Below are 25,454 nucleotides of genomic sequence, written 5' to 3'. Positions count from 1 at the left end.
TAGGGGGTTAAATTTTTCTCATTTCAGATTTCATAAATAAAAAGAAAATTTCTTCAAACATTTTTTGAGAGGATTAATATTCAACAGCATAGTGAATTGCTCAGAGGCAAAAAACATATTTTAAGTTCATTAGACCACATTCATTCTGTGTCAGAAACCTATGTTGTGTCAACTATTTAATCACAATCCAAATTTAGAGCTGAATCCAGCTTGAATGTTGTGTCCATACTTGCCCCGACCGTTCAGGGTTCAACCTCTGCAATCGTATAAAGCTGAGCCCTGCGGAGCATCTGGTTGGTTATTACATTGTATCTTGAATATTATTATAGATAGAGATAAACTGTAAACAGCAATAATGTTCAGCAAAGTAAGATTTACAAATAAGTCAACATAAGCGACACAGGCTCTTTATAGCCTCTAGTTTTATTTGATATCACATTTTTGTACCTTTCACTATACTATTTTTACCTTCCAAAAGAATCTTTAAAAAAAGCATACTAGTGACTCTCAAAATATATGGCATGTCTATGTTCAAACATATAAAAGGGAAATTCAGAAAAATCTGTTAGTAGGTAGAAAGTACAATACACGAGGATAAATTTATTGGAAAGTGCGCAAATAGAAATTTATCTGCTATAGTTTTGCGGTATGGTTTTTGTGTTCTGCCTAGTACTAAATGGCCTTTTTCTCTAAAAATACACCTATTGAACTGAAAACCAGACTTAAAATGTTACTTTAAAATAGTTTAGTACTTTGTCACAGGACATTACCATCAGACACTAGTCCAAATTTGGTATTAGACAATAGATGATAAACTCATTAGTATAGTGCATGTTATAGAGAGAGTATATCATAATACATTTTTAAATCCTACCATCTGATCAAGTTCAGATTTTTATTCCGATAGTGCTTTTTCCGTATCCATGGACAAATCTATTGTTTTTTGCCAATTGTGGTTAGCAGTATATTTATCAAGATTGTTATTGGAAAATTGAGCAAATTTTTTTGTACACCAAAAAAACAACCATGTAGTATTGTTGATGGATGATAAAAACTCCTCTTTAAATTACAGTATATATGATTATGGAGTATAACGTTATAGAAATAAATTTTACATCATTGATATACTTTTAGCACCTTCAAACATTTTTGTTAAAGTAAAAGATACAGATTGTGCATGCATGTGTGTATGTGTGAACACCCTTAGTCTTAAGCATTGTTAAGTAGGGTCTTCAATGCAGCTGGCCCCTGAACAATATATATTTATTTTTTCAGTTCAGATTTTGCACTATGCAAATACAGGTACTTGTACATGGAAAATACAATTCAAACAATTAAAGCAAAAGAAATATATGTATTGTATACATAGTTAATTAACATATACTGTGTTAAATGGTGTTTGAAGATTCACTTAAAATCTTTTATAAAATTTTCGATGGCGCTACACATTTGAACGATGGCGGGGCACCATCGTTAAACAGGCCATGAAGATCCCTGTAAATGCAAAAAAAAAAACTTGAGCATATTATAAATAATAACACAGCACTGGTAAACTCAGATTATAAGTAAAACTTGTTAATTTTCTCATGTTATGTTTTCTTATCATTATTTGTCATGTTTCATATGTCGTGTATATTGTACACTTGGATTTGCAATGTCATATTTTTTTTATAAGTGCTTTATCCAAAATAAGATTTGATTTATTTAGAAATAACCCACTTAACATATGTAAAACTGAGTTGAAATTTTGAAAAACAAAATATGTTGCTAAACTGAACTTTTTCTTCCTGCTTGACGTTAGCTAAAAGCCCAAAATTTACTTACGACGGGATGTTAACACTATTATTGAGGGATGTTATGTCATATAAATAACGATATTTTTTTTAAAAATTAAACCCCATGCTGCAGGGCTTTATATCTTAGTAGCTCTTCTATTATGTAAGGTAACATGAGGGGATATGCAAGATTTTATAACATACTACAATTTATACTGTTTTTAATGGGTTAAATTGTTCATCAGGTCAGGATCTATCTGCCCTGAAATTTTCAGATGAATTGGACAGCCCGTTGTTGGGTTGCTGCCCCTGAATTGGTAATTTTAAGGAAATTTTACTGTTTTGGTTTATTATCTTGAATATTATTATAGATAGAGATAAACTGTAAACAGCAATAATGTTCAGCAAAGTAAGATTTACAAATAAGTCAACATGACCAAAATGGTCAGTTGACCCCTTTAGGAGTTATTGCCCTTTATAGTCAATTTTTAACCATTTTTCGTAAATCTTAGTAATCTTTTCCAAAAATCTTCTCTGAAACTACTGGGCCAAATTAATCCAAACTTGGCCACAATTATCATTGGGGTATCTAGTTTAAAAAATGTGTCCAGTGACCCGGTCAACCAACCAAGATGGCCGCCATGGCTAAAAATAGAACATAGGGGTAAAATGCAGTTTTTGGCTTATAACTCAAAAACCAAAGCATTTAGAGCAAATCTGACTGGAGTGAAATTGTTTATCAGGTCAAGATCTATCTGCCCTTAAATTTTCAGATGAATCGGACAACCCGTTGTTGGGTTGCTGCCCCTAAATTGGTACATTTGTAAGTTTAAGGAAATTTTGCTGTTTTTGGTTATTATCTTGAATACTATTATAGATAGAGATAACCTGTAAGCAGCAATAATGTGCAGAAAAATAAGATTTACAAATAAGTCAACATGACTGAAATGGTCAATTGACCCCCTAAGGAGTTATTGTCCTTTATAGTCAATTTTTAACAATTTTCATAAAATTTGTAAATTTTTACTAACATTTTCCACTGAAACTACTGGGCCAAGTTCATTATCGATAGAGATAATTGTAAGCAGCAAGAATGTTCAGTAAAGTAAGATGTACAAACACATCACCACACCAAAACACAATTTTGTCATGAATCTATCTGCTGCTTTTGTTTAACATTCACATATATACCAAGGTGAGCGACTCAGGCTCTTTAGAGCCTCTAGTTTTTTCCTGTCAGACATTTGGGCCTACAGGCATGACAGGGTACCAAGTTTTGCCAGACCCATCACATTTCTGCCAGACCCATATTTTCACTCAAAATAATCTATTTTTGTAATATTATGAAAAAAAACAGCCCCCCACTCCTTTTCCATTTTATACACCCCTAGATGTAGAGTATAAAAAGTATTATCAGTTTCACCTCAAGAAATTTTTAATTTTAAATGAATAAATGTTAGCAGTTAATGTAATAAAAATGAAATTCTTACTGTTTATAAATAACAATGAAATGTAACTGTTTCCTGAATTTTCCCACCAAAAAGCACATGGCTTTCAACAATTGTAAACAAAGCTTTCAATTTGTGATCATGGATTACAGCTTTAATTAATTGAATTTGGATATAGATATTCAACTAAAGGTACAGTCACACAATGTTTTTATTTTTTTTATGGATTAAAACTAATTTGAAAGAAAAGTTTAAAAAATAAAACAATTTTTGATATCAAAACAAGACGATCTGAAATATATTATGAATATTCAGTGACCCATATATTTTTTGAACTCTGCTACGGAGGTCAAAGTTACATCATTTTTCAAACCAATGGTGTGTATTCTCTGTTACAACTAATCAACTGCGTTTGATATAAATATTTCAATAAATTGACGATGTCAAACAAATGATTTCAAAACTGAAATTTATACTGCAAAAGGTTTACTTTTTATTTTTTAAGGAGGGATATTTGGAAGTTGTGTCAGGCTATAATATTTATCATTAAAACGGTTTGAACTCCTGATTTCTATTATGTTATGTAATCAAAGCCTTGAATGTTGTTCTATCTAATCATGCAACGTGGTTGTAAAATCACAATTTTATAAACAAAATACTCTGCTGGGACCAACAGGGAATTAAGTTTTGGCTGATCCAAGCAGACTAAAATATTGCCGGCCATCAGGTCCTACACAGCAACTAGTTTTGCTGGACCTGCATAAATTCTGGCCCTAAGGTCCAACAGGTCCGATGATTAGTGGCATCTCTGGGTATCACTTTGGCGTCGTATTCGTCGTCCGAAGACATTTGGTTTTCGCACTCTAACTTTAGTATAAGTAAATAGAAATCTATGAAAATTAAATACAAGGTTTATGATCATAAAAGGAAGGTTTGGACTGATTTTGGGAGTTTTTGTCCCAACAGTTTAGGAATTAGGGGCCAAAAAGGGCCCAAATAATCATTTTTCTTGGTTTTCGCACAATAAATTTAGTATAAGTAAACAGAAATCTATGAAATTTTAAAATAAGTTTTATGACCACAAAAGGAAAGTTGGGATTGATTTTGGGAGTTTTGATCCCAACAGTTTAGGAATTAGGGGCCAACAAAGGTTCCAAATAAGCATTTGTCTTGGTTTTTGCACAATAACTTTAGTATAAGTAAATAGAAATCTTTGAAATTTTAACACAATGTTTATGACCACAAAAGGAAGGTTTGGAATGATGTTGGGAGTTTTGGTCCCAACAGTTTAGGAATTAGGGGCCAAAAGGGTCCAAAATTAAACTTTGTTTGATTTCATCAAAAAATGAATTATAGGGGTTCTTTGATATGCCAAATCTAACCGTGTATTCAGATAATTTTTGGTCCTGTTTTCAAATTGGTCTACATTAAGGTCCAAAGGGTCCAAAATTAAATTTAGCTTGATTTTAACAAAATTTGAATTCTTGGGGTTCTTTGATATGCTGAATCTAAACATGTACTTAGATTTTTGAATACTTTAATTTTGGAGTCAGTGTATAAGAACATGTCTTCCTGGGGACTTATTTTTTGAACTAGCAGATTTTAGTTAAAATCATGCTCTGTGTGACGTCTGTCTAGTACAAAGTAAGGTTAATATTCATATTTCATTAAACATTTTCTCGTCCTAACATCATATAATTATTGCAATATGTTGTTAAACACCAATTGATCATCATCGAGCTACATTTAAATCATACCAAATGTATGATAAATTGACTTTAGGCCTATATAGCTAGTAAACAAATTCTTAGTAAATTATTTGTTTCCTTTACAAAACATATACTTTCTGCACAGAAAAGACAAAAATTTTACATGTGTAAGTAAGATTTTTTTTAAGGATTGTCTGCATTTTAATGATAGACTTGAGGCCATACCTTGAGTACCATAGAATTGATTTATTACAATATTTGCTTTTAATTCATTTTTAAAAATCAAACTTAAAAGACAGCATTTACAAATTTTTATATGTAAATCAATGAATAATAGATTGAGTTATATGACGTACATGTATGTCCAATGTAGTGAACACCCAAATTTGTACTTAGAATTTATGGAATGCACAAAAGTGTACATGTGTGTGGTTAATATATAATATATTAATATATAGTTTTTACGGACAGACAAAATACCTTGGCTTCTAAGAATTTTATAGATAGAATAAGCTTTAAATATATTTTTTATGATTGAAATAAATAGTAAAAGAAGAATATTTTAATCATGAGTACTTGTTTTACACCAATAAAAACAACATCAAAGGCTATGAATAATATAATCATCTCCACACCTTTTTTACCTCTAGTATTCAAAAGAAGAAAATCTGGGGTATACTAAGTTTTGAAACAAAGAATCAAAGTATCATCTTTGCACTTGTATTAATGGATATTCTGTTTTAAAGCAGTATCTTTTTAGGACCAGTTTACCATTTTCTTTAAATATTTTATAGGATTAACATGAAGTAGTTTTTTTTAGATTCATAAAATGTGTCATCCATGTAAAATGTGGTTACATAAAAAAAATCATAATTTCTGAATTTATTATTAGATGGATTTTCATGCTAGTCTTCAAGGAAGAATTAGACGACATTATATAAACATAACTTGTGAAAATCTACATAATATTTCCTCATAAATGTACATGCTGTGCTGTATTTTTGCCATTACAAAATATGACACGGTTAACAACCTTTTATAAAGAGGAAAATATACTATTGTTCAGTATTAATTTTTCGAAATATATAGGTTAAAATATCTAGACAATGTATTTAGTAGGGGTCACATGAAATTTGAAACTGATTTTCATGCAAATGTCGGGTTTTCCACTTTTTATCAAGGAACAAAATAAATTTTACATTGACATCTAGAGCTCTTCTGTTAAGAATGTTAAAAGGCAATAAAGTTATTATTAAATGTATCTTTCAAAATAACTAACTTTTACAAAACTGCACATATTTTTATGAGGCATATCTTGCAAAATGTTTTTCAGCCAATTCTTTTAATTTACACGTCCAATAAAATTTTGAGAAAAAGCATTGAATTCTTAATTAGAATCCCATGTACTAAGTAAATCATTATTTTTTTCTTTCTATGGCTAAAAAGGCTGAAAAACTTGTAGATTATAAAAGAAAGTAGTTGATAGTAAAGCTAGGGTTTGATGTTGGAACTGTCATTAACCAAGTTTTGTTTAACCTAGTACAATGTAGTCGTTTCTTGTAGATGGTCTTCTCAGGATACCTGGAAATGCCTCCACCTTTAAAAAGTGGATGCCATAATATAATATAGTCAGGGTTGCTGAAATTGCAATTAAACACAAACAAACAAAGTCTGCCTTGTACATTTATAACCTCACCAGTAACTCCTGTAGCTGTGCTAGTTGAGTTTCCACTCAATTTGTAAGAGTGGTAGCTTACTGCCACAAGGTCCTTGGTTTCAAACACGACTGCTTCAGTGGTATTTTTTTAGGAAAATCATGCACTGCTGTTACTCTGGTAATTAATTCCTTTCTAAAGAATAATGTATGTTTTTTCTTGGTTTGAAAATACATTGAAAAGAAAAGTGAAGCCAGATTATATAGAACAGTTGCTAATCAAGTTACAGCTTTTACATTAATGCTAGCAAGACAAATCTTTGTTTGGCTTTCTTGCTTTGTTTGTATCAATGTTTGCTCAAGCATGGCAATTAAGATAGGCGGGGTTTCAGCTTGTATACATCATACTTAAATTTTATTGGACGTTATGTTTGAGGTTAAGGACACTAAATTTTAAAACATCACATGACAAATATTCTCACATGTTTCCTTACCTGTAAATATACAATACAGTCAGGATTCTACTTCGTCAAAATTATCTCCCCATTACGGCAGTTCATTTTCACAATCGTAGAAATGGAAACCAAAATTTTTTCGAAGATATGCATTTTCATCATCCAACTTAAAGATTGTTGTCAAATACTTTTAGTAAAATAGCTATTCGAACACACCTACTCTAATTTTGTGATTCATTGGATAGGTATTTCACTTGACCCCTACATTTCATCTTTTAGTATTGTGATTTTTTTATGTTATAAAGTCAACCTGTAGCTTTGCTATATCAAAATGATAGAATCTGAAGCGAGATGATGTATCAAATACTCTTCCTTAGTACGTTTTCAAGACAAAATATTCATCTCAAACACACCCTAACATAAAAAAAGGTGCACTCGATTTTCTCTTTTCGATACAATTGTTACCCATTTATTGGAATTTTTTCTTGAGTTACATAAATGAAAGGGCAGACACGGAAACAACTGAACTAATAGATTGATATGTTATAAAAAAAAAAAACAAAAAACAATATTAAGTTTATATTTTTCTTTCATTGACCAATTATTGTATTTTTACAGGTGAGGAAACATGTGAGAATATTTGTCATGTGATGTTTTAAAATTAAGTGTCCTAAACCTCAAACGTAACGTCCAATAAAATTTAAGTATGATGTATACAAGCTGAAGCCCCGCCTATCTTAATTGCCATGCTTGAGCAAACATTGATACACAAAAAGCAAGCAAGCCAAACAAAGATTTGTCTTGCTAGCATTAATGTAAAAGCTGTAATGCTTACAATCTATCTAATTAGTACATTGATTTTGATTTTTTGTTTGTTTTGCAGAAAATGGGTTTGGTAGAAGAATCATGGAGGTTTTATGAATGGACTAAAGAAACAAAGGGTAAGGATAATAGTCAGGTTGATTTTCATTCAATATTTCCTACAGTATAATTATGGATTCATTTTATTTTTTTGTATGCCAATTGTGGTGAATTGAGGAAAAACTGTATTTTCATGGATATTTGCTCTAGTTCTTTGGAAATACATTGTAAAAACCATATAAAACTTGTATTTCATTTTTACATTTAAAAAGAAAAAGAGTAAATTAAATGATTATTTTGCACACAAATAAAACTGCTACACTTTGTTTTTTATCAACTTCCAGGAGTTTTCAAATTATCAAAATTGAAAAGAATGTTCAAAACTATCAGAGAAATTTGGAAGTCTTTTCTTCTCTATGCACTGTAAAAATGTAAACAAGTGATTATCTTCATATCAGTAACTTTCTATCTCTGTTTTATTGTATGAACAAAAGAAGGGAGATAACTTCACAAATGTATTTAAAATAAACTGATATAAAGTTTAATAGCTTCAGACAAATGTCAGAGATAAGTTTCAGGATTTTTTTTTCTGTATTCACTTTAAACCCGTTAAAAGAGTTATACTTTTTATTAGTAACTTTCCATCTCTTTTTGATATGAACAAAAGGAAGGAGATATCTTTAGAACATGAGTTTTGAACTTCCTTAAACAGGATGTTTTTCTCTATACTAAATAGAATTATCTATAGCCATCACATATAGAAGATGGGAAAGGTGTTTTTTCTTTGCATTGAAATTAAACAGATAAAAGAAATTTGGTTGCAACATGTATGTGAGCATGAAATATTGTGTGCTCTGTTTTCAAATCCATTGCTCTTTAACATCATGTTTACCTTATACTTTTCATAAGTGACCAATAACTCACAGTTAAACTTGTTGTTTATTTTTTTGTGTTATTTCAGCACTGATTACCAACATTTTAAGGCGCATTCTTTATATATCAAAGATTTGAATGAAAATGAGAATGCATACACCAATATTCAGGGTTTTCGTTAAGGATTTTTGAAGGGGAGTCCAGGGACTTGTCATTTATAGCCATGATGAGTCCAACAGAAAGAAGAAAATATTTTATTGCAATATAATGTAATATTTTAGTCTCCATTTCCTAACAGAGCAATGAAATGACATTAAATTCAGATCACTTTTAAACTTTTGCTAGAAAATGATGATATTTGTGTTTAACTGTGTTCAGTTTATACAAAATATTTCAATCTTGATGCATCTGTGGACTCTCCAGTTTTGAAAATGGTGAGTCCAGACTGATTTTGATGAGTCCAGGACTCATGGACTCGCCTTAGTGAGAACCCTGAATATTGCCTTTATTTTGATATCAATGGTTTATTATGATGCACATACAAAAGTATATTCATTTTTATACGACCACAAAAATTGAAAATTTTTTGATCGTATATTGGTATCACGTTGGCGTCGTCGTCTGTGTTGTCGTCGTCATCCAAATACTTTTAGTTTTCGCACTCTAACTTTAGTAAAAGTGAATAGAAATCTATGAAATTTTAACACAAGGTTTATGACCACAAAAGGAAGGTTGGGATTGATTTTGGGAGTTTTGGTCCCAACATTTTAGGAATTAGGGGCCAAAAAGGGGCCTAAATAAGCATAATTCTAGGTTTTCTCACCATAACTTTAGTATAAGGTAAATAGAAATTTATGAAATTTAAACACAAGGTTTATGACCATAAAAGGAAGGTTGGGTTTGATTTTGGGAGTTTTGGTCCCAACAGTTTAGGAATAAGGGGCCCAAAGGGTCCAAGATTGAACTTTGTTTGATTTCATCAAAAATTGAATAATTGGGGTTCTTTGATATGCAGAATCTAACTGTGTATGTAGATTCTTAATTTTTGGTCCTGTTTTCAAATTGGTCTACATTAAGGTCCAAAGGGTCCAAAACTAAACTTAGTTTGATTTTAACAAAAATTGAATCCTTGGGGTTCTTTGGTATGCTGAATCTAAAAATGTACTTAGATTTTTATACGACCGCAAAAATTTTAATTTTTCGTCGTATATTGCTATCACGTTGGTGTCTGCGTCGTCGTCGTCCGAATACTTTTAGTTTTGCACTCTAACTTTAGTAAAAGTGAATAGAAATCTATGAAATTTTAACACAAGGTTTATGACCACAAAAGGAAGGTTGGGATTGATTTTGGGAGTTTTGATCTGAACATTGTAGGAATTAGGGGCCAAAAAAGGGCCCAAATAAGCATTATTCTTGGTTTTCGCACAATAACTTTAGTTTAAGTAAATAGAAATCAATGAAATTTAAACACAAGGTTTATGACCACAAAAGAAAGGTTGGTATTGATTTTGGGAGTTGAGGTCTGAACAGTTTAGGAATTAGGGGCCAAAAAGGGGCCCAAGTAAGCATTATTCTTGGTTTTCGCACCATAACTTTAGTTTAAGTAAATAGAAATCTATGAAATTTAAACACAAGGTTTATGACCACTAAAGGAAGGTTTGGTTTGATTTTGGGAGTTTTGGTCCCAACAGTTTAGGAATAAAGGGCCCAAAGGGTCCAAAATTGAACTTAGTTTGATTTCATCAAAAATTGAATAATTGGGGTTCTTTGATATGCCGAATCTAACTGTGTATGTAGATTCTTAATTATTGGTCCCGTTTTCAAATTGGTCTACATTAAGGTCCAAAGGGTCCAAAATTAAACTTAGTTTGATTTTGACAAAAATTGAATCCTTGGGGTTCTTTGATATGCTGAATCTAAAAATGTACTTAGATTTTTGATTATTGGCCCAGTTTTCAAGTTGGTCCAAATCGGGTCCAAATTAAACTTTGTTTGATTTCATCAAAAATTGAATAATTGGGGTTCTTTGATATGCCAAATCTTACTGTGTATGTAGATTCTTAATTTTTAGTCCCGTTTTCAAATTGGTCTACATTAAAATCCAAAGGGTCCAAAATTAAACATAAGTTTGATTTTAACAAAAATTGAATTCTTGGGCTTTTTTGATATGCTGAATCTAAACATGTACTTAGATTTTTGATTATGGGCCCAGTTTTCAAGTTGGTTCAAATCAGTATCCAAAATTATTATATTAAGTATTGTGCAATAGCAAGAAATTTTCAATTGCACAGTATTCAGCAATAGCAAGAAATCTTCAATTGCACAGTATTGTGCAATAGCAAGAAATTTTCAATTGCACAGTATTGTGCAATAGCAAGAAATCTTCAATTGAACAGTATTGTGCAATAGCAAATATTTTCAATTGCACAGTATTGCGCAATAGCAAGAAATATCTAATTGCACAATATTGTGCAATAGCAAGAAATTTTCAATAGATTGGAGTTACTTTTCTTTGTCCAGAATAGTAGTTGAGTCAACTTAAATCATTGTTTTATACAATATACAATGTATATTCACTTTTACTACCAACTGATAAATTAAAACAATCTTTACCATTCAGTGATAACAAGCACTTTATTTTACATTTTAATATTTTATGATGTATTTAAATGAGTAGTTATTGTTGCAAACTCCATTAGAAATTTGAATTGAGATCAGTTTTGGAAAAAGGGAAAGGGGGATGTGAAAAAACAAATGGGGGTAGGGGGTTAAATTTTTCTCATTTCAGATTTCATAAATAGAAAGAAAATTTCTTCAAACATTTTTTGAGAGGATTAATATTCAACAGCATAGTGAATTGCTCAAAGGCAAAAAAAATATTTTAAGTTCATTAGACCACATTCATTCTGTGTCGGAAACCTATGCTGTGTCAACTATTTAATCACAATCCAAATTTAGAGCTGAATACAGCTTGAATGTTGTGTCCATACTTGCCCCAACTGTTCAGGGTTCAACCTCTGCGGTTGTATAAAGCTGTGCACTGGGGAGCATCTGGTTAAAATTGTATTGTTTGTTGCCACAGAAACAAGTTATTATGAATTTTTTGAAAAACTTCAAAATGCTTAAACATGTTAAAGAAAAGTCAGTTTTTTACATGTTTTTGTATCTAACTATAAACATCTATTGCCACTATTTCTTTGGTTAAACTCCCATTGTTTAGGAGATTTGTAAGCTAATCAAAATGTTTTTATGTGCACTTGTGAAAATATTACTCGGAATTCATTAAATTCTAAATTGTTGAATTAGAAGATGGCTTTGTTTACAAATCAAAGGAGATCATCATATAAAAAAGGGATTAATTGATTACTAGCTTAGAAACCACAGTTTTTGCTTTGTTATCTCTTATATAATATATATACTATATAGATTTCTGAATTTTCTTTTCCAGATCCAAGAACAAGGAACTGGTTCCTATTGAATGATAATCCTATTTATGTAGTACTTATCGTACTGGCTTACTATTTCATAGTATGGCAAGGACCAAAGTTTATGAAGAATAGAAAACCATATGAATTACAGACATTTATGATTATATATAATTGGTTTCTAGTTATATTATCAGCTTATATGACATTTGAAGTAAGTATACAATTTTTCAGTAACAAAAGTACACCCAAAAAAAATGTAACAAAGGCTTCTTGAAAATTTGTTATAGGCTCAGGACTTATAAAATAATCTTAAGTCATTTTCAATTCAAGAGTCACAGCTTAGAAAACTGCAAGACTTCAAACTCAATCTTAATCCTGTGTCAATTAATATTTATGGCTAAAATTGTACTGTTTCAAATTCTCTTGTTTCTGAAGTCATGACTAAGATTCATTTCTTTGTTTCCATATAATATGATTAAAAATGATATACAAGGAACATTAGAGTGATGATGGTCATAAGGATCACAGCAAGAGCATGCATCAACAAGAATGAGAAAATATTTTCATGAAAAAAACCTTGTAAATCCTAGAAACAATTATGTATTAGGTGACAACAAAAATTACTAAGAAGGAAAATACAATGGGTTATCCTGTTATGTTTAAGCTCAACTGGCCCTTCAAACTGGCCTGAAGGGCCAAGTGAGCTTTTCTCATCACTTGGATTTGTTGTCTGTTGTCATCCGTCCTCGTCTTCTGTAGTTGTAAACTTGTACAAAAATCTTCTCCTCTGAAACTACTGGGCCAAATTAAATCAAACTTGGCCACAATCATCATTGGAGTATCTAGTTTTAAAAATGTGTCCGGTGACCTTTCCAACCTACCAAGATAGCCACCATGGCAAAAAATAGAACACAGGGGTAAAATGTAGATTTTGGCTAATATCTCTGAAACCAAAGCATTTAGAGCAAATCTGACATGGATAAAAGTGTTCTTTAGGCCCAGATGGATCTGCCCTGAAATTTTCAGACCAATAGGGCAACTTGTTGGGTTGCTGCCCGTGAATTGGTAATTTTAAGAAAATTTTGCAGCTTTTGGTTATTATCTTGAATATTATTATAGATAGAGATAAACTTCTAACAGCAATAATGTTCAGCAAAGTAAGAACTACAAATAAGTCAGCATGACCAAAATGGTCAATTGACCCCTTAAGGAGTTATTGCCCTTTATAGTCAATTTCTAACAATTTTCAAAAATTTACTAAATTTTTACAAGATATTTTCCACTGTCACTTTTGAGCCAAGTTTATTATAGGTAGAGATAATTGTAAGCGACAAGAATGTTTAGTAAAGTCAGATCTACAAACACATCACCAACACCAAAAGACAATTCTGTCATAAATTCATCTGTGTCCTTTGTTTAATATGCATATAGACCAAGGTGAGCGACACCTGTTCTTTAGAGCCTCTAGCTTTGTGACGTCATGACATTCATTTTCAGTTACAAAGGACACTTAAAATAAGGGGAGATTATAAACCAACAATGATTTTTTAAAATTTTAATCCCTCATATGTATTCGTTTCATCTTTACTGTCTACAGAAATATAAGATAAAACAAAATACTGTGAATTCATTAGTATTGGTTGGAATCCAAGTTACATGGATTTCGTGGGTACAGGGAAACTAGGAATTCAAATATACAACCAATTACAAATCTATAAAGGAATTTGTGCAGACCTTGCAAAATCAACGAAACTATATATCCACGTAAAAGCATTTTTCCTTAATCCATGAAAATTGGTACCATGAAAATAAATGAATCTACTGTAAAAGGTGTTACTAAATTATTGTATTGCAAATTATCTCCTGTAGACAGTCAGGGGATGATGGGGTTGTAGACAGTCAGGAGATGATGGGGTTGTAGACAGTCAGGGGATGATGGGGTTGTAGACAGTCAGGAGATGATGGGGTTGTAGACAGTCAGGGGATGATGGGGTTGTAGACAGTCAGGAGATGATAGGGTTGTAGACAGTCAGGGGATGATGGGGTTGTAGACAGTCAGGAGATGATGGGGTTGTAGACAGTCAGGGGATGATGGGGTTGTAGACAGTCAGGAGATGATGGGGTTGTAGACAGTCAGGAGATGATGGGGTTGTAGACAGTCAGGGGATGATGGGGTTGTAGACAGTCAGGAGATGATAGGGTTGTAGACAGTCAGGGGATGATGGGGTTGTCCCTTGATTCTAAGTAACCATTGTAAATATAATGGAAATGTCATAAATTCAGCCATGTAATGTGTTATGTATTTCTGTTTCTGTTGTTACTCTAAAAAAAGATCTTCTTTGGTCAATATTGCACATACTTTAAATACTTGATGGATTTGTTATTTTACTCACTAATGAATGAAATAAATTATTTTACAGATAGTGTACAGTTCATACCTAATAGGATATTTTAGTACCAGTAATCCATTATGTGCTAAATACAAACATTCAGAAGCTTACAAGGATCCTAAGGAAATGAGGGTTTGTAGTCTAAATATTGTTATAAATAAAGATAAGGAGATGTGGTATGGTATGATTGCTAATATGAGAACTATCCACCAGATTTCAAATATTAAGTGGATATGTAAAGATTCTTAATTTGATATGTATCGAATTATATAATTGATATAACACAATTTAGAGAAAAATTAATTTCAATTTGAATTTATAGACCTGAGAAATTAAATTAAATATAATTTTTTTAAATCTGTTTTTTCATTTGTAATTATTGTGTTAGAGTTTAATAGCAGTGCATAAGTCTTTGAAGGCTGGCTGATATGTAAATAATGTACTTAAATGTGTTGAATTATTGTGTAATATCAGGTTGCACTATATAATAAAATATATATATATACAATGATACCAGTGGATTATCTGATTTATCCAATCAAGATAGTTAAATTATCAATTTTAAAGTCCAAGCCTCGGCGAGGACTTTAAAATTTATAATTTAACTATCCAGATTAGATAAATCCGATAATCCACGAGTAACCTATGTAAGAATCTGTTTCTCTAATGAATGAAAAGTAAATTTTCATTTTTTGTTAAACATCCCCTTCGATAGCCTTCCACATTTCATAAAGTTGTCAATTTCATTAAGACCTGTTAGCATATTTTGATTCATTCAGTTAGCTGATTAAGGTTAAGACCCTTAAACTTATCTAATCATCTTCTGAGATCAACAACAACCACATGTTAATTAATTTTTTGTCGAGCCTGCAACTTTTGTTGCAGAAAGCTCGACATAGGGATAGTGATCCGGCGGCTACGGCGGCGGCGGCAGCGGTGTTAGCTCACTTCTTAAAAGCTATATATTTTAGAAGGTGGAAGACCTGGATGCTTCATATTTTGTATTTAGATGCCTCATGTTACGAAGTTTCCATCAGTCACATGTCCAATGTCCTTGACCTCATTTTCATGGTTCAGTGACCACTTGAAAAAAAAGTTCAGAATTTTTGTAACGTTGAATTCTCTCTTATTATAAGTAATAGGATAACTATATTTGGTATGTGCGTACCTTGCAAGGTCCTCATGCCCGTCAGACAGTTTTCACTTGACCTCGACCTCATTTCATGGATCAGTGAACAAGGTTAAGTTTTGGTGGTCAAGTCCATATCTCAGATACTATAAGCAATAGGGCTAGTATATTTGGTGTATGGAAGGACTGGGAGGTGTACATGTCCAACTGGCAGGTGTCATCTGACCTTGACCTCATTTTCATGGTTCAGTGGTTATAGTTAAGTTTTTGTGTTTTGGTCTGTTTTTCTCATACTTTATGCAATAGGTCTACTATATTTGTTGTATGGAATGATTGTAAGGTGTACATGTCTAGCGGGCAGATGTCATCTGACCTTGACCTCATTTTCATGGTTCAGTGGTCAAAGTTAAGTTTTTAAGTTTTGATCTTTTTATCTAATATTATATGCCAAAGGTCAACTATATTTGGTGTATGGAAATATATTATGATCTATATGTCAGTCCCGCAGGTTTTATTTGACCATGACCTCAATTGCACGGTTCATTGGACAGTGTTAAGTTTTTGTGTTTTGGTCTATTTTTCTTAAACTATAAGTAATAGGTCAACTATATTTGTTGTATGGAAGCATTGTTAGCTGTACATGTCTGCCTGGCATGGTTCATCTGACCTTGACCTCATTTTCATGGTTCATTGATCTTTGTTTTACTATCTTGTTTAATATTAAGTTTATGTGACAGTTGTAATAACGCTTTATACTTAGGACTATCAACATAATATCAATGATTAGTAAAGAAGGCGAGACATTTCAGTGTGTGCACTCTTGTTTTATACAATGAGTGCAGAAAGGTATAAATTGTGAAAGAATTAGAGAAGAGCAATTATAGGTCACTTTATGGAATTGTTTTATTTTTCCCCTTTTTACCAGACTTTTGTAACATTTTCTATGTTCTAAGGAAGTATCCATGATTTAGTTATGTAAACTAATAAGCCTGTGTTGACATTAATTTATGTTGCTTTTTCTTTTAGTTGGCCAATGTGCTGTACATATATTTCCTGTCTAAAATTTTGGAGTTTATGGATACATTTTTAATGATCCTGAGAAAGAAGGACAACCAAATAACCTATCTACATGTATATCATCATAGTTCTATATTGATTGTGTGGTGGATAGTTATGACATATATGCCTGGAGGACAGTGTAAGTTTTCATAGCACTTCTCTCTACATATCAGTAAAATTTAGGATATTCAATGGAAAAAATACAAAACATGCTTTTTACACAAAATAGTTTTTGTCTAGATGAATAAATATTATGAGAAAGCTGTCCTTCATTTGTAATTTTTTTCAAAGATATTTCTGCTACAGGACATACTATAAACTGCATTTAGCATCACTTGGCATCCATTATCTATTCTAGTCCACAATGTGAGAGAGTGTCCATTGTTTAAGATGCACATAGACCTAACTGAGAGACTCATGCTCTTCAAAGTCTCTAGTTTTGGATTTTCAGAGAAAATTGTTTTCACCTGTTATATAATGTGCTTGCATCCAATGAAAAATGGTAAAACATTTTAAATAATTGTGACATTTTCTCCTATTTTCAGCATGGATGTCAAGCAGTATGAATTGTTCTGTACATGTAGTCATGTATGCTTATTATGCTCTAGCAGCTATTCCTTCCATGAGGTCAAAGTTATGGTGGAAAAAGTATATTACTAAATTTCAGCTAGTAAGTTTTACATGTTAACATTTTCTTTTTATATCAAATGCCTACAGTTTACATATTTATGATCAGCCGTGCTGACAAAATTCACATATTTAGAAAAAAAGATAATTTTTACTCTACCTAAAACTTTATGAATTTCTGTTGATGTATCCTTTAGATCAACAAAAATTCAGATTTTAGCAATTTTATCCAGAAAAAGACAAAAAAATAGTAAAGCTATTTATATTACAATGCAAATGCAATGATAAGGTACCAATTTGATGAAGAAGAAAAAAGACGCAATTAAGATTTTGTTTCAAATTCATAACTACAAAGTATCTTCTGAAAGTATCACTGCATCTAGAAGATACTTTTCCTACTTTTATCAAAATTTTTTTTTTTTTTTAATAGAACAATAGAAAAACAGAATATTTATTTATAACTTCTATGTAAATTATATATCTTCAACACAGAGCCTAGGCTCACACCAAACAGTAAGCTATAAGGGGCACAAAAAAACATGTGTACAACCATCCAGTCAGGAAAACCAATGGTCTAATCTATATAAAAAACAAGAAACACTTATGAACCACATCAACAAATGACAACTTCTGAACATCAGGTTCTTGACTTAGGATAGGTGCAAACAAATGTAGCGGGTTTAAATGTTTTAATAGGTACTAACCTTCACCCTTACTCAAAACAATAGTGTAACATCACAACATTGAAAGACACACTATAAAATATCTATTGAAATGTTGAATTGTTCACTTAGCGACCTATAATGACACTGAAGCATTCTGTCCATCTGTAATTTTATTGAAACTGCACATGAAGCAATAAAGCTGTAGGATTTTCTACTACCAGCATTCACTTGTGCCCTTTCACCCTAATTTTGCAACAAATTATTACATTTTTGAATGTTCATCTTTTTCAGACACAGTTTTCGCTTATTCTCTTACACACATTACAGAGTGCTTTTACACGTTGTGATTTTCCAAAGATTGGGGAGTACATGTTGACTTTATACATGATTTCTATGTTAATATTATTTGGTAATTTCTACATCAAATCCTATAATCTGAGACAGATGGAGAAAGCAAACAAAGATGGAGTGACACTATCTAATGGAAAAAGTAATGGTCATTCAAAAGGCCATACCAATGGTTATGCAAAATTAGATTGAAAATAATTTTATCTTAGCTGATAGAATAACATAAGAATGTAATATTTTACAGTTGATTTTAGAAGTTCACCATTGTTTTTCTCATTAACCGTACAGGGTATTGGTATCATGTACTTCATCAACCATTATAGATATTTTTCATTAAGACTCTGACTAAGTAAATATGAACAAACTGGTAACATTTTTAATTATTTATTTATGATTAAATAAAAATAAGAGGAAATGATATGATTTTCACTCGTGAGTCATCTGTAAAATTGTTATTCTCTTCATTGAAGTTAAAACAAACTAATTTAATATTTGCACTTTATTTGTCACAAAAATCTTCTTGATTTTGGAAGAGTTTACTAGAAACCCTTCATGTCTATTTACTGGGGTAGATTCATCTCAGTTTAAAATAAGAATCTGCTTTTAATGAGATCACTTATTTTAAGAATTTGTAAAAATTGTCAAAGATTGAACAAGTGTAAACAAAGGGACATAATTATAAAGGGACATAATTCTAGAACTTGTTATTAAACCAGCAGTTATAGACAGCAAGTTACAAAGATTTCATTGATTTGAAACACTTAGTCAAAGAAGTTGAAGAGAAAATCAATGAAAAATATATATTTCTACTCCATTAAAATTATTTCTGTTTTAATTGTGCAATTTCCAAATCATTATTGTTTAAGGAGATTTTAGATATGCATTTTTCTGCATAATAATTCTACATTTTGCATTTTCCACTCTGCATAATTTTTTTCACATATTTAAAACATTTTGCTGTTTTCCTGTCTGCCAAAGCTGTCCAATCATAAATGATAATAACATAATTTCAACACATATATTTATTAAAGGGAACTGTCCAATATGTACCAAAAGTTTGAGTGTAGAATTAATAAATTCTAATTCGCACTGTCAGTTATGTCATTTTCAATTTTTACTATTATATGAGTAGAAATTTGTTTATTACATTTGTTACTGTATATCTTTATATTATGTATATTATCTTTGTTAAAAATGTTCTGATCAAATCCTAAAGGTTTTTAAAATAAAACATGTTAAACTGAAGAAGGAGTACAAAATGTATTTTATTTAAAAAAGATTACAAGTCAGATACCAGTAAAATGATTACTGGAGGTAGTTTTAGTTCTTTTCTAATACAATGAAAACTTAGGGACAATTGTGCCATATAATTATCATAATAAAACTCCTATTGCCATATAAAAACCATCTGTAGTGAAAAAAAAGTCTAATTTGAGTTTGAAAACAACAAAGGTCACACTTTTTTTTTTAGAAGTTTGGGTTTCCAGATTTTCAGTGTGATATATATGATTGTCATATTAATCAAAACAAAATCATCAGTGATAGTTGAATTCTGTAATTTTTTGTAAAAATATTGTATATTGGCTCATTTTGTAGGAATCATTTGTTCCATTATCATGAGCATCTACCTTAATTTATTACTGGTTAATGAAGAAATATACATAGTAATGAATATTCATGTCAAACATATATCATGTAATTGTTTTATTTATTGTTGTTTTTGTCTTGCAAATAGTGTGCCTTTTTCAAGAACATGCTATATTTGACAGAGCATGCCACCAAGTCCCATGGTTTTGTATTGGTTGTTTTTACTAAAATATTTTGTGCTTCCGTGCATTCCTTTTACCTCCCACCACCAAAATGAATGTTTGTGCTATTGCCATCACTTGCTATTATTCACATGTTTTTATCAATCAATCATTCATTCAGTTTTTGTACGACTGCAAAAATTGAAAATTTTTTGGTCGTATATTGGTATCATGTTGGCGTCGTCGTCGTCGTCATCGTCCGAAGACATTTGATTTTCCCACTTTAGTAAAAGTAAATAGAAATCTATGAAATTTAAACACAAGGTTTATGACCATAAAAGGAAGGTTGGGATTGATTTTGGGTGTTTTGGTCCCAACAGTTTACGAATTAGGGGCCAAAAAGGGCCCAAATAAGCATTTTTCTTGGATTTTGCACAATTACTTTAGTATAAGTAAACAGAAATCTATGAAATTTTAACATAAGGTCTATGACCACAAAAGGAAGGTTGGGATTGATTTTGGGAGTTTAAGTCCCAACAGTTTAGGTATTAGGGGCCAAAAACAGGTCCCAAATAAGCGTTTTTCTTGGTTTTTGCACAATAACTTTAGTATAAGTTAATAGAAATCTATGAAATTTTAACACAAGGTTTATGACCACAAAAGGAAGTTTTGGATTGATTTTGGGAGTTTTGGTCCCAACAAATTAGGGGCCAAAAGGGTCCAAAATTAAACTTTGTTTGATTTCATCAAAAAATGAATTATTGGGGTTCTTTGATATGTCAAATCTAACCGTGTATTCAAATTCTTAATTTTTGGTCCTATTTTCAAATTGGTCTACATGAAGGTCCAAAGGGTCCAAAATTCAACTTAGCTTGATTTTAACAAAAATTGAATTCTTGGGGTTCTTTGATATGCTGAATCTAAACATGTACTTAGATTTTTGATTATGGGCCCAGTTTTCAAGATGGTCCAAAATTATTACATTAAGTATTGTGCAAAAGCAAGAAATTTTCAATTGCACAGTATTCCGCAATAGCAAGAAATATTCAATTGCACAGTATTGTGCAATAGCAGGAAATTTTCAATTGCGCAATTTTGGGCAATAGCAAGAAATCTTCAATTGCACAGTATTGTGCAATAGCAAGAAATATTCAATTGCATAGTATTGCGCAATAGCAAGAAATATCTAATTGCACAATATTGCACAGTTTTGTCAACTATTTAATCACAACCCAAATTCAGAGCTGTATCAAGCTTAAATGTTGTGTCCATACTTGCCCCAACTGTTCAGGGTTCGACCTCTGCGGTCGTATAAAGCTGCGCCCTGCGGCAATGGGTTACTAGTTTTTTTCTATTGACATTTTTTGGTAAACCACCTAAAGTTGTAAAAAATATATGAAGACAAATGGCCCTTTTTGCCCCAAAAATTAAAGTTTTGAGACCCTCCGATAAATGAAAAATGCATATATTTTCAATTTTCCATTCATATTTACTTAAAGGAAAGATCAGCAAAGCCAGGAAATTACAAATTTATGTGTGAAAAGATAACTTTATCCTACTTTTATAATACGCAGTCTAACCAAATATAAATTGGCTTCCTGAACCAATTTGGTATTTAAATAATAAAAATATCTGAAAAGCAACTTTTTTAAGTGTATATTTTTATTTTAGATACTTAGGTAAACAAAATTGAATTTCAAAAGATTTTTTAGAATCATTATGGCAGATTTTTTAAATTTTAGTATCAAAACTTATAAATGATACCAGGCTTATAATTACGTATGAAATATTATATCAGATACTGTAGAAAGATGCTTTTATTCTTTCTATTCTGCGACTTAATCCTTTGCTATATAAAAACTTCATATCACTTGACATTGATATTGGCTTTATTTCTGCTTATTTTTAGACTTACAATTTCTTTTATAAGAACTTCATGACTTGATTAGATAGTAGTCATCTGTGTACACTTAAGTACAACAGTTATAAAAAATAAATGCTAAAAGCTGACCATATACATTTCCAAAAGAAAATTGTGTTACAAATTATTGTCAGGATTTATCACCTTTAATATATTATTAGTAAGAAATAATAGACTAATACATGACATTATTCCTCTATAACTGTGTGTATGGTCAGTGATAAGGCATTATTTCCCTAATCTTTGATCTCTTTATGATTTATATGCTTTTTTACTGGAATATTTTTTATATTGATTATTGTACAAATGTGTGTATATGATTTGTTTCTATTTATAGTTGTTAAATTATGATTTTGTTTATTTCCCTTAAGAATGATTTATTTATGATTTAGACTTCAGGTTTTCAAAGTATGACTGTGTAACTTTGTTACAAATGTTGTATATAAGCATTTGCATTATTTGAAATAGCAAAATTGAAAGTTTTCAAAATAATTTATGACATATTTTTATTAGTCCCCTACCAATGAAGTCGAACGGGACTTTAGGTTTGCACTCTGTCCGTCTGTCTGTCTGTCCATCCGTCAGTCTGGCAAATCAGCTTTCCACACTTTTTTTCTTCGTTCTTAAAGATATTGATTTAATATTTGTTATATGGTTTCATCATAACAAGTTATAGATCAAGTTCGAATTTTGTTCCATTCTGATGATTTAGTCCAAAGTTATGGTCCATTAAAAAAATCCATATCTAATGTTAGAGTACTTAGCTGAGGAACCTTAGGTCCTTATGATATATTTTGACTATTTTGTTCATCACAAATCATTCTTTTATAAACTATTGTTTTGAATAACAAAATTAATTATCCTTAATTTTTGAAACACATGATAATATACCAGTACAGTGATTATTCTGTGATTTTCTTTTTTCAAACAATTTGCTAAAGAATTTCTTTAAAAAAATGAGTTATCTCTCTTTGTATAGAAATATGGTTTAACATAGTACTCTATAGCTGCGGAACCGTAGCTCTTAGGTCCTTATGTTATTTTTTGACCATTTGCGGACCATAGAGCTACGGATTTTTCCTATTTCAAAACGTTCGGAATTGCGACCCAGGTTCAGGTTCAGGTCGCACTCATTTCCCAAAAATTTATTGTTTATAATCTGTGAAAAACTTGTCAATATATATAGTTCGTTTTGTTAGATATTTTTCTAGGATATGACGTACCTATTTATGTTTGAATATTCATTTCCTTAACACTATTATCTAATTATTTCCATTTGTATACATTCTCCGCCTATTTTGTTCGGCCAAAATTGAATCTACATATATTGCACGGATTATAAACAATAAATTTTTGTGAAATAAGTGCGACCTGACCTGGGTCGCAATTCCAAACATTTTGAAATAGGAAAAATCCGTAGCTCTATGGTCCGCAAATGGTAAAAAAATAACATAAGGACCTAAGAGCTACGGTTCCGCAGCTATAGAGTACTATGTTAAACCATATTTCTATACAAAGAGAGATAACTCATTTTTTTAAAGAAATTCTTTAGTAAATTGTTTGAAAAAAGAAAATCACAGAATAATCACTGTACTGGTATATTATCATGTGTTTCAAAAATTAAGGATAATTAATTTTGTTATTCAAAACAATAGTTTATAAAAGAATGATTTGTGATGAACATGGTATACTGGGTAAATAGTAATTAAACTTTATTTTATTATTTTTGCTCAGCATTTTTATTTTAATTTTTTTAGCATGTTTATTTGTTGTTTTTTTTGGTCTTGTTTGATATTTTTTTTAGAAAATATAAGAAATTGAAACCAATAACTGTTTTTAATACTATAGAATTGATACTTTGAAAATGTCAAAACTGATTTATATATAGAAATGATAATTGAAATTATAAAGATATTTAAATCTCATAAATGTGATAACTCAGAACAAATAGTGCTTGGTATATTGTCAATGTTGCTTATGAAGAAGCCCAAAAGTACTGTTCTTTTATGATTATGTCTGTTTTCAGTGTCATGTTTTGTTATTTGATTTATAAAAGGTGATTTTTTTCTTAAGACGGTCATAAATTTGTAAGAATTTTACGTCTAATGTCTAATTTTGACTAGGATATTTTTCAATATTTTGAATTATAGAAAGAGTGAAGTAAGGCTGAAATCAGTATGTGAACACATTATCATTGACATGTTTAAAATTTGTAGATTCTTTGAATTTTCGATTTTTATATTTTGGCTATCCTCATTAAAGAAATTTATATAAAAAAAATTTGATGAGGACCAAAGTTGTTAGTCAATAGTGGTTAAAAGAAATGAAAAATAGTTTTCTTTAAAGAAAGGTCATCTACTATTATTACTTCTTACTTCATCTTTAACATTTGAATTACTTTATATAGAATCACAAACTTAACATGTAAATTTTCTAATTGACTTTCTATTTCTGTATCATGCTGTTAAAAGCCAAAGTATGTTATTGTTAAAAAATTCAGAAACCATTTATAAGTATTTCATAATTATTTTTTCGCAAAAAGAAGAAATTTACTATGAAAACTACATGTCGTTTTCATTACATTTTTGAAATATTCAATGTAAATACGGGCAAACATTTAACATCATAGCATAACATTTTTTATGGTTTATTTATTTGAATAGATTTGTTTAGGTTGAAACAAAATAATACTTTGTAGTACCTATTTAAACAATTTGTAGTCTTTTTGTATCTGATTGCATACACTATATCTATATCTAGCAAAAATAAAAGTAGAATGAAAAATGTTGGTTGTAGTTGACTTTGTTTTTATTATCTTTTTGTCCATACACAATGTTGGTTTGGGCGTATGAAATTTGCGCCAATTTAAAAAAATGTTCTTCTTTCCTTTGCGCCGATTTCATTTTAAGAACCCCGGCCCAAAGGGCTAAGTGAGCTTTTCTCATCATTTGGCATCCGGCGTCCATCGTCGTTAACTTTTACAAAAATCTTCTCCTCTGAAACTACTGGCCCAAATTTAACCAAACTTGGCCACAATCATCATTGGGGTATCTAGTTTAAAAAATGTGTCCTGTGACCCAACCAACCAACCAAAATGGCCACCGTGGCTAAAAATAGGACATAGGGCTAAAATGTAGATTTTGGCTTAAAACTCTGAAACCAAAGCATTTAGAGCAAATCTGACAATGGTTAAATTGTTTATCAAGTCAATATCTATCTGCCCTGAAATTTTCAGATGAATTGGACAACTGGTTGTTGGGTTGCTGCCCCCAAATTGGTAATTTTAAAGATATTTTGCCATTTTTATGCCCCACCTACGATAGTAGAGGGGCATTATGTTTTCTGGTCTGTGCGTCCGTCCGTC

General features: G+C 30.9%; 1 protein-coding gene across 2 annotated transcripts in view; it reads left to right on the top strand.

The window, feature by feature from the left end:
• Positions 1-24,878, top strand: part of LOC143046296 (very long chain fatty acid elongase 5-like) — a 33,985-nt gene extending 9,107 nt beyond the window's left edge. For both annotated transcript variants that reach the window (XM_076219395.1, XM_076219405.1), the window contains exons 2-7: positions 7,925-7,982; positions 12,224-12,414; positions 14,624-14,725; positions 16,749-16,920; positions 17,327-17,451; positions 18,365-24,878. In XM_076219395.1, coding sequence (XP_076075510.1) covers positions 7,925-7,982; positions 12,224-12,414; positions 14,624-14,725; positions 16,749-16,920; positions 17,327-17,451; positions 18,365-18,613 — 897 coding nt within the window. In that variant the 3' untranslated portion in view covers positions 18,614-24,878. The remainder of the gene's footprint in view (positions 1-7,924; positions 7,983-12,223; positions 12,415-14,623; positions 14,726-16,748; positions 16,921-17,326; positions 17,452-18,364) is intronic.
• Positions 24,879-25,454: the final 576 nt, after the last annotated feature.

This window comes from Mytilus galloprovincialis, chromosome 1 (assembly GCF_965363235.1).
Source record: "Mytilus galloprovincialis chromosome 1, xbMytGall1.hap1.1, whole genome shotgun sequence".
NCBI classification, from domain to species: Eukaryota; Metazoa; Mollusca; class Bivalvia; order Mytilida; family Mytilidae; genus Mytilus; species Mytilus galloprovincialis.
Note: the sequence above shows the minus strand (reverse complement) of the source record. Positions and strands in the feature narration are given on the sequence as shown.